Raw genomic sequence first — 12,329 nt, forward strand, 5'->3', positions numbered from 1 at the left:
CTCAAGTATTTTCTTTCATAGTGTTATTGACATCTACATGTTATTGGATTTTAAATTATTATAAACATCAGAGAATTTCTTAAGTTGGTATCTTAAGATACCAAAGCTAAAATCAAAGGTTAAAATTCATAACCTGAATACAAATATACCTAAAATACCTAGGAATCCAGAAGGAAGATAGCACAGCCCAAAACAAAGCAAAACAAACAAAAAAACCCCGACAGTGGACAGTAGTCAACATCTAGACAGCTAGGTGGAATCTAGCAGTGTTCTAGAGCAGCTAATCCAAACAGCGGCGGCTTGAGCACAGCGGCGGTTTCTTCCGTCTGGTGGCATTGCTCAATCCTGTCTTAACTAGAAAGTTCGGCAGCAGCAGGAACTATGTGTACTCTGTGCCCCATGGACCTGCCATGCCCAAAATACTTGTTCCACTCATCCTTATGTCCCCAGCTGTGCATCCATGGGCACAAGATTGACCTTCTCTGGACCTAAAACTTCTCGTTTGGGAGGAAGTCAGACAAGTAAATCTAAGGTTCATTCTAATTCCAATGTTTTCTTCTTTTAGGGGTTTTTTGCTTTTTTTTTTTTTTTTTTTTTTTTTGAGACCAGGTCTCACTATGTAGCTCTGGCTGGCCTCGAACTAAGAGATCTTCTTGCTTCTGCCTTCTGAGTGCTGGGATTAAAGGTGTGTGCCACTATGCCCAGCTAATTCTAATGCTTTCATTAAAAAGCACTGTATTTTGTTCCTGTACATCAGTAACTCAGGTTCTGCCTGCAAAAGTCTGATACTATAATAGATGAATACTCTGGGCTGCTATCCTTCCATGTTTATCAGGGAAAAAGTGAAATAAAAGTAACAACACTCCATTCACCTCACTCTTGCCTTCTTCTGCCCTCCCTCCTCGGCTATCTCCCAAGACAGAGACCTCAGGGCAGTCTAGGTATATCGGTAGCCATGGCAGTGCTGGCGGCCAGCAACCCCCGAGACTTTGCTCCCAGGGTCCCACTATTTACTTTTGAGGACCCAAAGAGTTTATGTTTATATGGAATGTGCCTACTGAGATGTACCATACTAGAGATTAGAAGAAAAAAATTAATGTATCAGCCGGACGGTGGTGGCGCACGCCTTTAATCCCAGGCACACGAGAGGCAGAGCCAGGCGGATCTCTGTGAGTTTGAGGCCAGCCTGGTCTACAGAGTGAGATCCAGGACAGGCACCAAAACTACACAGAGAAACCCTGTCTTGAAAAAAAACAAAAACAAAACAAAATAGTGTATCCATTTAAAATAAAATCACTTTCTAAAACAAAAAACTTCAAGGGCAAAAAGTGGTGCTGCCCCATTTTTGCAGATCTCTTTCCTGTCCGGCTTCCTGGAGACAGCCGGGTGATTCCGTCTGCTTTGGCAGTCGGGGTGCTGTGCTAACACATACTAAGTCTTCGCTGCAGAACCGCACCAAACTCACACAACAGAGGGGCAGAAAGATGGCAAACAACCAGAGTCCATTATAAAAGCCGCTTTGCCTTTGAAACTCCTCTGAGAGGGACTTGCCCACACAGGTCTCCCAACAACACCTGAGATTGTTGCTATGGAGCTGTGACATGAGAAAGGAGTGCAGAATAACGGAGAAAGACACAAAGGCAGGTGTGGTGGTGGCTCAGGCCGGTTAGCTCAGCTCTTGGGTGGTTGAAGCTGTTGGCTTGAGTTTAGGGTCAGCCTGGGCTACATAGGAAGAGCCCTGTTTTCAAAACACAAAATCACAAATAAGACAAATATAACAGTAAGGGCAAAAGAGCTGCAATTATTTATTTACCTGTATAAAGAATGTATGAATTCACACTTTCTTTTTTTATTGTTTTAGACAGGATCTCATGGAACCCTGGCTGGCCTCAAACTTGCTGTGTAACTGAGGATGACCTTGAACTCCTGATCCTCCTGCCTCTACTGCCCAAGAGCTGGGATTACAGACCTGCACCATCACGCCTGGCTTTAAGTGGTGCTTGGGCTAGTGACAGAGCCCAGGGCTTCATGCATGCTGTGCCGCACTCTAACAACTGAACACATCTTGTGGTTAAAAGAATGTTTCTCCTAGATTAATCAGCTGATATTAACGGAAGCATAGAAAGAGGCAACATTGGTGGATGTTCCCAGCGAGAGGCTAAGTAAGCTTCAGGGTCTCTATGATGAACTTGGTAATAGATGCACATAGCTGTCTTAGAAATCCCGGGAAGTCCACCCCCTACCAAAAGTTAAGACATACTATATGTGTGTATGTCAACGTGTGTGCAGGTGTGCATGCATGTGTGTGTGTGGAGGCCAGACGTCAACTTCAAGTATTGTTCCTCATCGCTCTCCATCTTGTCTTTCTTACCTGGTCAGGGTCTCTCACTGACTAGGCCCGCTGGCCAGGGGCCTCCAGGGATGCTCTGCCCCTGCCTCCCCAGGGTGGGATTACAAACAAGTAGGTTCATCCCATCACTCCAGCTTTTTGCCTGGGTCTATGCTAGAGGTCAAGCTCAGTTCTTCAGGCTTGCTTAGCAGGCACTTTACTGACTGAGCAATCTCCTCAGGCCCAAGTGCTGCTCTTCTACAGACACACACCAGTGACAAATCTCAGAAAAATCCCAGAAACAAATCTCAGGTCCCACAGCAAGAAAAGAAAAGAAAAAAAAAAAATCAGACTATATCTCTACCACATTCCCAAATTTGCAGGAAGAAAAGCTGTTGTGACTCTCTGTGACATCTTAACACAATTTAAGAGATTTTTTTTTAATTTATGTCTATGTGCACGTGTGCCACACGCGGGGACCTTGGATGCCAGAAGCAGCACTAGCACGGGAGCTGGAGTTCCAGGTGGTTGTGAGTTGTCTGAACTGGGTGCTGGGAACTGAACTCGGATCTGCAGAAGAGCAGCCAGTGCTCTTAATTGCTGAGCCATCTTTCCGGCTCCTAAAGCTGTGAGAAGGCTTTTCTGAACAGATTCCTATTGGTTCAGGAAACTCACTCCTCAATTTCCTATGAAAAGTTCCCCATTTGGATGCCCATAACGTATCTACCTGCTGCCCCACGGAGAAGGCCTGGTTGTTGAACTGCTGGATAAATTCTGCCGCCATCTTGTCTGTGTCGTAGGGGTTGGAGTCGATGTTCTTTTTCTGCAGGAAGTCGATCTCGATGGTCATTGTGCCGATGCACTGCTTGGCTTTGTCGAACGAGTACAAGGCGACTAGGAGGAAAAGGAGCATTCTTTAAGAACCACAGGAACACCAAAAGCTTAGGTCTCTAGTTACAAAGAGCCCAACATGAGGGAATACAGCAGCATCTGACCAAGGGGGAGCTCCACGTGGGCTCCCCTGGAGGAACACACAAGCACAGACTTGAAAATCAAGAGTCAGACATTTCCTTACTCACCTGAGTTAAGAAGAAAATATTAAACGACACTCTCCCTCACCTTTGACCCCTCATCCCTCTTCACAGTCCCTGCACCTCCCTTCTCCTCATTTAACAGAGGACAAAGCGACAGTATGGGTGGCCTCCGTGGAGTTGGCGCAGCATGTGGTTACCAAAGATGAGTTTTGTTTGATCTAAGAACGTGCTACCGTGAGAGAGGTGGGAAGATTCCTTGCCCTAAGAAAGTTAAGAGGCAGTGGGGAAAAAAAAGGGGGGGATGGCGGTTTTCAGAAACAATGTTTCCAGGGGTTTTCAGAAACAATGTTTCCAGGGGTTTTCAGAAACAATGTTTCCAGGGGTTATTTCCTGTAATGTAAGTTCTAACTTACACGTCTCTGTACCATTGAGCACCCGCAGTATCCAGGTGTGATGATCCTTTGTTTGAGCTCTAACAAATAAAGCTTGCCTGAAGATCAGAGTGTGGAGCTAAGCAACCAGTTAACCATAGAGGCCAGGCAATGGTGGTGCAAGCCTTTAATCCCAACACTTGGAGGGCAGAGGCAGATGGATCTCTGTGAGTTCAAGGCCACCCTGGGCTACACAAGATTGATCAGTCTAAAAGAGAAACAGCCAGACAGTGGTGGCACACACCTTTAATCCCAGCACTAGGGAGGTAGAGACAGAAAGTGATATGGCTGGGTGGAGAGAGGAAGTGATAAGGCAGGGTGCAGACACGAGTTTGCTCCTTTTAGGTCTGAGGAATCGGTAGAAGTAAGAAGTCTTGCTAGTGGATGGCTGCTCTGCTTCCCTGATCTTTAAGCATTTACCCCGATATTAAGACCAATTAGGATTCATGCTACATCAAGGAGCGGTAGCCATATGCCTCCAATCCACAAGACAAGCATATATATATATATATATCTTGAGTAAGAAAATTCCTACTTAAGCCTTGGGAAGAGTTTTAAATTGGCTTTTAGACTATAATGTTATGAACTTAAACATTAAAGCACTACATGTAATTTTATATTATATAATAACTATTCAGCCCCAAATGCTTAACTGTACAACACAAAGTTTATATATCATATTGGTAGAAATGGGTATTAAAAGAAAATTTCTCAATGATACATAATTGTGAGAAAGCATGTTCAGAGGGGAAAAAAAGGCTGGTTTTAAAATCAGCTTGTGTTTATTAATATGTTCTGGTTTCTAAACAAACTTTTAAAGCAAAAGATATTCCACTACGGCGTCTGATACTGGGAGCACCAGAAACAGCAGAAAAGCTGCCCAGGGAAGTCCAGAGAAACTTCTGCATTTGACTTTCCCCAAGAGGGCGACTCGTTCGTGTCCAGTGAGTAAGAGCCCAGCCCTGCTCTTCAGTGGGGCTAATGCATGTGTAATTCCTCCTCGGGTCCCCTGAAGGCCCGTTCTAGAGTGCACCGGTGGCCCCTGAGAACGCAGTGGACGTGCTCTTAAGCAGCTGCCTCTGAGCTGACTTGGCTGCACCCCTCTGCAACACACCTGTCTCTGCCTTCCCAATGCCCTGAGTCTGCAGGTCCCCGGCCCGAGAGCTGTGCACACCATGGGTTAGCCATGCTCCCTCTCTAATCTCTTTATGTTAGTTATGCTTGGTAGAGTAATTATACAATATGATTAAATAGTTAAAATATGAAATTCTGACATTCTACTTTGAGAGCCAAAGTTACATTTTAAGTTTTAATTACTATGCTATAGAGATCCATGAAACAAAAATGCCTCTGATCTGCAAGCCCCTTGCCCAAGGACAGATAGTTCCTGAAATGCCAGAGGCTATTATTTATGGGAGATAACAAGTCACATGTTTTCAATCCCCTAAACAAGTTTGTTTGACCCATCTGCACTGGATGTGCTTGATTACATGTGGGCGGGAGGTTCACAGGCAGGGGTATGTCAGGCTATATGCATGCCCCTGATTGGATCTGATGGGAAATGCAATGAATTGTGGGTTTTCCTTCTTAAGCCCTTGCCATATTTGATTCTAGGCCATTTCCCAGGCACCTGAGTTTGGACTTGGCCAGAGCCTATCCACTTGGCCAATATTTCATTAAAGCTTGCTTCAAATTTGGCTTTAAACTGTGGTAGTGATCTTATTCTCAGTTGGTGGGATTAACATTTTCTGGAGGCCCCCATCGAGATTCAGACCACCCACCCAAATTCTAAAGCTGGAACTTCACTTCAGGGCCACTTCAGGAGGCACATGCCTTGAAATGTTCCAAGGCTGCAAGGTTGCCTTCAGTTTGCAGACTATCAGAGGGAACTTCCATGCTGAGAAGTGCAGCAAGCATCTATGGAGGCCTCCTGGTGAGTCATAATCTGGTTCTGTTTTGTGGGATGCCTATCTGGGAATGTAGAGGGGTTTCTATGAGACCCCAATATTCTCCTGGGCATATTGAGACATCTTGCACCCATCTGGTTCTGGTTGGAAAGTTTCATTTCCAGGAGAAAGTTTTGTTTGTCTTGCTGGAAAGTTTTTCTATTTCTTGAGAAAGTTGTATATGCTTGATTTGTTGGGAAGTTTTGTCTCTCTGTGTTTTCTTATGGTCTGTAAGTTTTATTGCATTGTTTGTCTTGTTGGAAAGTTTTGTCTGTTTCCCATGAAAATTGTGTCTCCCTTTTTTGTTGGACAGTTTTGTCTGTGTTTTCTGGTGTATCCATAAGTTTTGTTTCAAGCATGAAGCTGAAACAAATGATTTGGATATTTTTGCTGTTCCTGTTGCCGAGAGTAGCCAGTCATCCCCACTGCCGTGGCTGCATTTACAGCCAGGGCTCAGAATATATCTCTGGTCACTGGATTCAGGTTAGTAGGAGTTCGGATGTCTTTCCACTGTGGATAACATTTCAATTGTTTTGTGTTGTTCTATTTTATTTGAAATCTGGCTCTAGAGTTGGATCGTGGCTCTTCTTTCACTAGACCCGGGGAATGTTTGAAAGTTTCCTCCCTGTCCTGTGTCAGTCTGAGCCCTTGACACAGTGACAGGGGAGAGACAGAGAAGCAGGACAGACAAAGAGTTAGACTTGGCTTATGTGAACACTCTGTTCCTTGAGATCTGTAAGTTATTTGTTGAATATGGTTAAAAATCTGTAAAATCCTGGGGGGAAAAAGTTAAAACTAGTAACACTGGAAGTTGATAGTTAAAAATCTGTGCATGGGTAATTTTAAAGGAACCATGTGGCATGATTCCATTTTGTGATATAAGCAAAATATGGATTGCCACCATCTTTGGGCAGCCATGTGTCTGGCAGTCATCTTCGCTAGGGTTGGAGAGGACAGATGTCATGTGATTTCACCACCATCTTCATTAAAGGTGACCACGATGAGTGAGCCTACCAAGGAGACAACAACAGGTCTCCAGGAAATTTTGGATTAGGATGGATTTTTGTATGATAATTCCTGTCCTGTCCTGAAACAAGGTTTATGAAAGATAGAATTTAAAAACAATGTTTGTTTAATAAGGTATTGAAGCTGCATGTCTGTGCTTTTATATGCAAGAATGTACCTTTCCCTGGCAGCTACACTTTGTAATTTAAGAGTCACCCAGGTGATAATGGTTTTAAAGACATGAAGGGATCATGGGGAAATGCTGAGGTTTGCACATGTGTGGCAGTGCTAGGGTTCCTAAAGAGAGCTCAGTTGCAATAGTGGACCTTGGCAGTTTTGGAAATGCTGGTGCCATGTGATACCATGTGTCACCAGAAGCGCCAGCCACAATGAAATGGAATAGGCCGAGATGTATAAGGCAGGCTATGTATATACTGCTGAGGGTAGGTCAAAGAGGTGATCCAAGCCTCTGGAAAAACCCAAAAGGATTGTGAATGAATCCCAGATATTGAGCTTTGAACTGCACTATTGGAGTTTGGTTTTGCCTTCTGCAGTTTGTGGCTATGCCTTGTTTTTTCCCTCCTGAGGTAAAAATAAATAAATAAACAAATAAACGAATAAATGAATAAATGAATAAATAAATTTAAAAAGGGACTTTATTTTCAATATTGTAGGAACACACAGTTGAGAATTTTTTTTAAACACCTTTTTTTAGTTTCTTGAGATAGAGTTTCTCTGTGTAACTGCTGTGGCTGTCGTGGAACTCAATTTGTAGACCAGGCTGGCCTTGCACTCATGGAGATCTGCCTGTCTCTGCTTCATGAGAGCTGGGATTATAGGCATGCACCACCACCACCCGGTCAGTTGAGGGATTTTAAACTTATTTAAGAGGAAATTTTAGAGTTTTAAAGAAAGTTAAAAACTGGATTTAAAAAATAGTTATCTATTTTTATGTGCAGTGGTGTTTTTGGTTGTGTAAGGGAACTGTAGTAACAGACAGTTGTGAGCCACCATATGGGTGCTGGGAACTGAACCTGGGTCCTCTGGAAGAACAGTCAGTTGTGGTGATATATTGTTCCCCCAATATATTGTGCATCCTAATAAAGCTTATCTGAGGATCAGAGGGAAAAGCCAGCCACTATATTAAACATAGAAGTCACACAATGGTAGCACATGCCTTTAATCCTAGCATTCAGGAGGCAAAGATCCATTCAGATCTCTGTGAGTTCAAGGCCACATTGGGGAACAGAGCCAGGCATGGTGACACATGCTTTTAATCCCAGCACTAACCATAGAGGTCTGTAGGTCTGTAGACAGACAGGAAGTGATGTAGCTGGGTGGAGAGAGGAAGTAAGATGCAGAACAGAAAGGCATATAGGTATGGGTATACAGGAAGTAGGTCTCTTTGGCTGAGGATTTCCAAGTGGTAGGAACTTGGCTGGCTGATCTCTCTGTTTTTTACCCCAATATCTGGCTCTGGGTTTTTTTTATTAATAAGACCATTTAGCAATTCGTCTTACAGTCGGTGTTCTTAACCACTGAGCCATGTCTCCAACCACTTACACACATAAAAACTGGATTTTTTTTTTTTTAAGGAACAGCTTTTAAAATATTTAAATTTATAAGGTTATGGGACATTTTAAGTCTATAAAATGTTTTATATTATTAATATTTGAACTTAAAATAAATAAAAGATTAAAAACTAAGGCTACAGCTATGTGCACCAAATACTAAAGACCAGAAATGGGGACATTCCCATCTTAAGATGCAGCAATACAATGAATGACCTAAGCAGTCCAGCAAAGAACTTGAAGGACCTTCTCAACCTCTGAGTCTGATCCCTCCGGGAGTTGAAAGACCTTTTTACGGGGTAGCCTGGGACCACCCGTTGGATGTTTGCAATAAGATTCATAACAGTGACAAAAATGTAGCCGTGAAATAGCAATGGGAATGATTTTGTGGTTGGGGGGTCACCACAACATGGGGAACTGTAATGAAGGGTTGAAGCATTGGGAAAGTTGAGAACTGGCTCAGAGAATGTCTCTCCTTACCTAAGGTCTATTCATGCTTAAGAATGTCTTTGTCTAGCCTCCTTGTCTTTGCTAACTTTGTTAACTTTAAGCTATTGTGATAAACTGAGTCATATAAGAAAGTGTTATATTCTGAAGTGGTGTACTACAAAAGGATCAGGAAATTTCCTAGTCTCTCTGTGGACTATTTTTGTGAGTTAAAAGGTTTATTTTGCTACTGAAGGAGTTTCAATTCAGAAATTGGTTTTTAAGGCTCAAACTTAACAGAGATAAAGCTATAAAGTCTTTTTCCCAAGGTCAGGCATTTAGACAAAAGCCCCCATTCCCTCAGGGGTTTGAAGAAAGTTCCTACTTGCTAAAAAGGGAGTCATTCTCCTTAACTCTGGCAAAAGGAAACTGTGGCCCTTCCTTAACACGTGGCTGTGGTGCCTATTAACCTGTCAAGGGCAATGCTAGCCTCTAGGCCACCCCAATCACTGCTCACAAGCCCTACCCCAGCAAGTCCTAGTCTTATGGAAGCTAATAAGTTATTGTAAACTGTTAAAGATAATTAAGAAAAATTGGACTATATTTAGTGCCCAACATGGGGCATGACCACACAGAAGTCACGTCAGTCAGCACCGCTGCAGTCGCCACCTGGGCCTCTCTGAGAGCACTCACAACAGTTGGGGACTCCATAAAGTGGGCTCAACAACTTCCCAGAACCGGGGCAGTAAATGCAGCTCCTGTCCATATCACACCAGCATGAGGCTAGACTCTCAGGGAACCAAGGGGGGCAGAGCCAGCTGCTAGAGCCACTGGGCAGAGGGCGTAGCTGCTGTGTAACAGTTTAAGCTTTGGTTCATGCTGTCAGAGAACACTACAGACTTGAGAAAGAAAGAGAAAAAAAAAAAAAGCCAGGTCCAGGTCAAGAAAACCTTTGAACAGGTTACAATGTACTTGAAAAATGTTCTTAGGTGCTAAAGAAAGAAAAAAGAATGGGTATAGACAGTCATAAAACTAAATAAATAGTTTAAAAAAATAAAATCTTTAAAGAAAAAAAAGTAATATAAAATAAGCCACATAAGGATGGGAAGGATAGAGGGCACCTAGATCCTGTATGCTGCTTTGTTGATTTTGAGCTGCTGAGAGACATTGGATTATGGAAGGGACTGCTGAATTAAACCAGCATATATGCTTTAGAGATGTCTTAGCTCCAGAATGGAAGTTGGGAAATGTGTTGTGTTGTGGGAGATATTCCTTTACACAAAGCTATGGATTCCTTCAAAATTAATAAAGATCAAATTTGACCAGGGAGACCTCCTGAGGATCTTAGCTGCAAACATGAGGGAGGAAGCCAGAAAAGACTACAGGACAGGTGACATGTATGCTGATCCCTTTACATGGGAACAGCTCTGAGACTGGATGAGACATGATAAATCTTGTTGGCTACAGAGTCCTCCTAACAGTTTGGTTATACAGTCCAAATGGACTTATAATGTTGACAGATGTCTTTTACCTGATCAAACATAAAACAAGTAATTTTTTTTGTGCATACCACACATTCCATACTTGTGTTAATACAGATATGTTTGTTACCTTTAAAAGTTTGTAAGTTTTCAGAACAAAAGGACCAGACATGAATAAAGACAAGTAGCCCAAATGATCCAGCTTCTCAGAATGCCTCAGTTACACTTTCCCCCAAAAATCTGTATCTAAAACAACTTCAAAGCTGCTAGTGGTCCAGCCTCACAGACTACTCCAGCCAGAACTTCAGATAAGCCCAGCACTTTCCCATCACACAGAGACTGGACAAACACAACTAGCTCTCCCAGGACTGTACCATCATCCTATTCTAAGGGTCCCCTAGAGATGCTGTTACCCCCAGACAACAGGAAACAGTCCGGAGAACATAATGCCCACATTCCCAAGAGGTAGGATGCATGGCTTCTGGTCATTTCAGTGGATGTTGTCATTGTTTAGGGGGGTTTGGTTGCAAGTCGTTATTGATCATAGTCAGGGAGGAAACAAGACAAAGAAGCTTAGATTCAGGGATCTTTAAAAAAAAAAAGAGTGGGGATATTAGGAAAGGGTATGCCGGGCGGTGGTGGCACACGCCTTTAATCCCAGCACTTGGGAGGCAGAGCTAGGAGGATCTCTGTGAGTTCAAGGCCAGCCTGGGCTACCAAGTGAGTTCCAGGAAAAGCGCAAAACTACACAGAGAAACCCTGTCTCGAAAAAACAAAAAAACAAAAACAAAACAAAACAAAACAAAAAAACAAAAAAAAAGGAAAGGGTAGATTACTGAATCTACTTCAAAAATAAAAATGATAGGATATAAGGGTAGATTATTAAATCTACTTTTAAACTAAAAGAACAACTACTAGTCTCAAACATTCCATATTGGTATGGATTTTTGTATATTGATACAAATTGAAGATTATTTTTGTTGTGATATATATATATCACAACAAAATATATATATATATGTCTACTATTATTTAAGGTATTGTCCCTATGCGGCTCATTTAAAAATATAAAGTATAATTAAGAAATACAGTTTAGTAGCTAGTCATCTATAATAATCAAATTTGTAGTCATGTTAGATATGTTTTCAAGGTTAAGCCTAGGTTAGCTCAGATATCCTTAATAGATAATGGTCCTCAAACTTGTTAAAGATCTGATGAATATGGCTTTTAAAATATTTAATGGAAAAAGCTTACTATGACAGAGGCTTCCAGATCCTAGCAGTAACCTCAAAGTCTCCAAAGGAGATGATGGGGCACCCACCATGACATCTCTGCCTGGACTGTGGTAATAGTAACCATTGGGCAAACTGCCCCAATGCAGCATCTGTCCCCAGGACCTGGCCCAAACTGTGGACAAGCAGGGCACTGAAGAGTTGATTGCCTCACTTTGCCTAGACAAAGTAAGGTCAGTCTCTCCCATGTTCCTCCTCCACAGGACCTGGCAGCTGAAGAGTGATGCTGTCTGGTACCTCTGCCCCCAGTGCCATGGAGACCACAGGGGCCTGGGATGGCTACCTAGGTAATGGACTAGTCTCTGCCATTTTAATCAATACATAGGCCATTTGGATTACACTTCATGCTATAATTTATCCTTCCCAGATCTTTGATAGTACTGATGCCTAGACTAACTATAGCTTTGTCAGCTTAGCAGCAGCAGACAACCAGGCTCTTACCCCAGGCTGCAGCCACCTTGTTATCTTATTTCATATGTAAAAATCAAGCCTTGCTTTTTCTAGAGCTACTAGGTCTCCTGTCGAGAAAAGGTAGACAGGTTTGCCTTTCTAACAGGCTTCATATTAAAGGATAAACATGTTTCAGGTATAACTTTCCACTAAAGAAACATGATTTGCAATGACTGTTCTCAGTAATAACTGCTTATGTCTCTGGTAAATGATTAGAAGGAAAGAAAAAATGTTAAAGTCTATGTAATTTCTGAGGATCTAAGATATATGAAGGTCTGAGGATGTAAAAGTTTAAGTAAGTTTTGAGGGTCTCAGAAAGTGATTTGAAATGTATAAATGCAAGTTGTAAAGGTGTAAGTAAATG

General features: G+C 42.4%; 1 protein-coding gene across 2 annotated transcripts in view; it reads right to left on the minus strand.

Moving 5' to 3' along the window:
* Nsf (N-ethylmaleimide sensitive factor, vesicle fusing ATPase) overlaps positions 1–12,329 on the minus strand; it is a 148,260-nt gene that overhangs the window by 95,053 nt on the left and 40,878 nt on the right. For both annotated transcript variants that reach the window (XM_076543500.1, XM_076543501.1), the window contains exon 5: positions 3,057–3,223. In XM_076543500.1, coding sequence (XP_076399615.1) covers positions 3,057–3,223 — 167 coding nt within the window. The remainder of the gene's footprint in view (positions 1–3,056; positions 3,224–12,329) is intronic.

The sequence above is a fragment of the Peromyscus maniculatus genome, chromosome 8 (assembly GCF_049852395.1).
Source record: "Peromyscus maniculatus bairdii isolate BWxNUB_F1_BW_parent chromosome 8, HU_Pman_BW_mat_3.1, whole genome shotgun sequence".
Classification (NCBI taxonomy): domain Eukaryota; kingdom Metazoa; phylum Chordata; class Mammalia; order Rodentia; family Cricetidae; genus Peromyscus; species Peromyscus maniculatus.